The 2,889-nt window shown below is 44.4% G+C and overlaps 1 protein-coding gene across 1 annotated transcript in view; it reads right to left on the bottom strand.

Moving 5' to 3' along the window:
- Positions 1-950: 950 nt before the first annotated feature.
- The window catches only part of LOC105531121 (HLA class II histocompatibility antigen, DP alpha 1 chain-like), a 3,709-nt gene continuing 1,770 nt past the window's right edge, over positions 951-2,889 (bottom strand). Inside the window, exons 2-3 of the mRNA XM_011968952.1 lie at positions 2,303-2,584; positions 951-2,089 (exon numbers count right to left, since the gene is read on the bottom strand). Of these exons, the coding sequence (XP_011824342.1) occupies positions 1,935-2,089; positions 2,303-2,584 (437 nt within the window). The 3' untranslated portion in view covers positions 951-1,934. The remainder of the gene's footprint in view (positions 2,090-2,302; positions 2,585-2,889) is intronic.

Raw genomic sequence — 2,889 nt, 5'->3', positions numbered from 1 at the left:
ATAAGGATCTCCTGCAAATCAATAAGAAAAATATAGAAGCCCACAGTATGGGCAAATAATTTGAACAGGCAATTTATAGAAAAGGAACCCCCAAGTGGCTAATCAGTCCCAATTATAGCCCCAATTATAAACAATTAAAGAAGTATAAAATAAAACAGCATATTTCTTTATGCACATGAAATTGGCAAAAGTTAGAAAACTGGATAATGTCTGGTGCTGATGTACATTTGGGAGTTGCAGGATATTTCAGGTACTGACAACGGAAGTACAGATGAGTAGCCATTCTGATGAACAGATGAGCAGTACTTAGTCAAATTAAGGAGCTGCATCTCCATCGACCCAGCAACCCCTTTCTAGGATACATACATTCCAGGAATGCAGATCAGGTCCACATGCATATGCAGGTCCATGTGAGATACAATCATCGCTTGCAATAATGGAGATCCAGGGATAATCGAGGAACAATATAGATACGTGGATTGATATGATTTGGATATTTGTCCCTTCCTAGTCTCGTGTTGAAAATTGATCCTCAGTGTTGCAGCCGGGGCCTGGTGGGAGGTATTTGAATCATGAGAGAGACTCCCTCATGAATAGCTTGGTTCCCTCTCTAGGGTAATGAGTGAGTTCTCACTCTATTAGTGCGCATGAAACCTGGTTGTTAAAAAGAGCCTGGCACCTCTTTCTCTCTCTCTTTCTCCCTCTCTGACCATGTGATTCACCGGCTCCCCTTGCCTTCCACCATGAGTAAAAGCTTCCTGAATCCCCCAACAGAAGCAGATGCCGGTGCCATGTTTCTCGTACAGCCTGCAGATCTGTGAGCCAATTAAAGCTCTTTTCTTCATAAATTAGGTAACTTCAGGTATTCCTTTATAGCAATGCAAAATGGACTAATGCATGGACTTATAGAGCAAAACATTATGGAAGATTTGGAAGAAATAAACTGGATGTACAAAATTAGATCTATAATTTAATGTCATTTTGGCTAATTAAAATACATGTACACTGAACACTAATACATATTATACAGGATCTATGCAAATGAAAGGAAACAGCAAATTCATTAAAATGTTTGCCTATGAGGTCGGGGTAAGAGGTTAGATATGGGAGTAACGACGGGGGATAAAAGGGACCAAATAAATCGAGAGAGATTGAGAGCTCGGAGGCACCAATGATGATAGTATAATGAACTGAGAAGTCCTTAACCTTTTGTACCTGATGTCCAGCATGAATAACAATAATAATAATGAATTAGATGTGGTCATCTGCATGGAAGTTCACTACCTAATGCTAAGAGAATTTCCAAAACACATACAAATATAAAACATGGTGAATGTTACGAAAAATAGAAAACTATAAGATCTCCGGAGGGGCATTTTTTGTGTGGCATTGCCATGGAATGAGTCCAAGTAAAGGCAGTAAATAGTACAGGTACCCACCACACTGTGTTGTAATTATGTATAGAAATATAGATCTGCCTCCATTAATAGACAATGGACTCTTGGAGAATTTGAACTTGGTCTTTTCTTTCACAAAATAGGGTGTATAGTATAGTGGATAAACAGTCTTGGATCTAGACTTTCTGGATTGGAAGCTAGCCCTACTACTTCATAGCTGTGGGAACTTGATCAAGGTGCTTCAGGTCTCTGTGTATGTAAAAAGATAGAAGTATCTCTCATGTGAAATGGTGAAAATAATAGTACCTACCTCAAAGACTATTTGTGAGAATAAAGTGAGTTAATAAACATAAACGCTCAGAATAGCGCCTGAGCATATTAACTACTGTTAGTTATCAATGTTGTTGTTGTTATGTGGCTGAATGCTTTTAACCCATTAGAAGATCAATGAACAATTATCGGATTGAATTTTTCCTCCCTTCCTTACATTCTACAAATCCTAGAACCTCCTCTTTACATTCCCACCTTTACAGTACTTCACAGGGGCCCCTGGGCCCGGGGGTCACGGCCAGAACGCAGAGACTTTATGATGAGGACGGTGCCCACGATGATGCCCACTAGGCCCAGCACCAGGCCCAGGGCACAGAGCACAGTCTCCGTTGTCTCAGGGATCTGGATTGGCTCTTGGGCCTCTGGGGGAAGAATGAAGAGATAGGGTCAGGAGGTGCAGTGAGGGTGGTTCTGGTGTGGAATGGGTGTGGGAATTGAAGGTTATGGACAGTTAATTGGACATTAGGACGAGGAAAGGACTGAGACCTGGCCAGTGGGGAAAGCTGGTGCAGAGCACACCAGGTCCTTGGAATAGAGGATGCCAGAAGATTATGGAGAGAAAAGGAGCTGCATACCCCAGTGTTTGAGGAGCGGCTGGTCCAAGCCCCAGTGCTCCACCCTGCAGTCATAGAAGTCCTCGGCCGAAGGCACAAAGGTCAGGTAATGGAACTTGTGGAAGCTATAATCTGTTCTGGGCAGGAAGAGGCTCTCAGCGACACCCTCAGTGACCGGCTCTCCGTTGCACAGCCACGTGACGTTGAGCACTGGTGGGAAGAATTTGTCAATGTGGCAGATGAGGGTGTTGGGCTGGCCCAGCTCCACAGGCTCCTTGGGAAACACGGTCACCTCAGGGGGATCTGGGAGGAGAGAGCACCAGGTTAGGCCCCTCTTCTGGGACGAATCACAAAGGCTCCACCTCTTGTGGGGGAGGAGGGTGGTCCTCTACCTCAGCCTTAGATTTTATGGCAGCTCTGAATCACAGAGAGGGGTATCACAATACTGACCAGCCTCACTCTGCTCAACTTTCTCTCTCCTGAGAAGAGAGGATGCAAGCCCTTGCTGTAGTGGGATCAGCCCATGGCCACTAGGGGAAGAGGATCACACAGCAGGGGGCACTTAGGCTTCCTAGTCTAAGGGTGGCAGAGAGGCCCTCTCATCCCTT

The sequence above is a fragment of the Mandrillus leucophaeus genome, unplaced genomic scaffold (assembly GCF_000951045.1).
Source record: "Mandrillus leucophaeus isolate KB7577 unplaced genomic scaffold, Mleu.le_1.0 Scaffold867, whole genome shotgun sequence".
Lineage (NCBI taxonomy): Eukaryota > Metazoa > Chordata > Mammalia > Primates > Cercopithecidae > Mandrillus > Mandrillus leucophaeus.
Note: the sequence above shows the minus strand (reverse complement) of the source record. Positions and strands in the feature narration are given on the sequence as shown.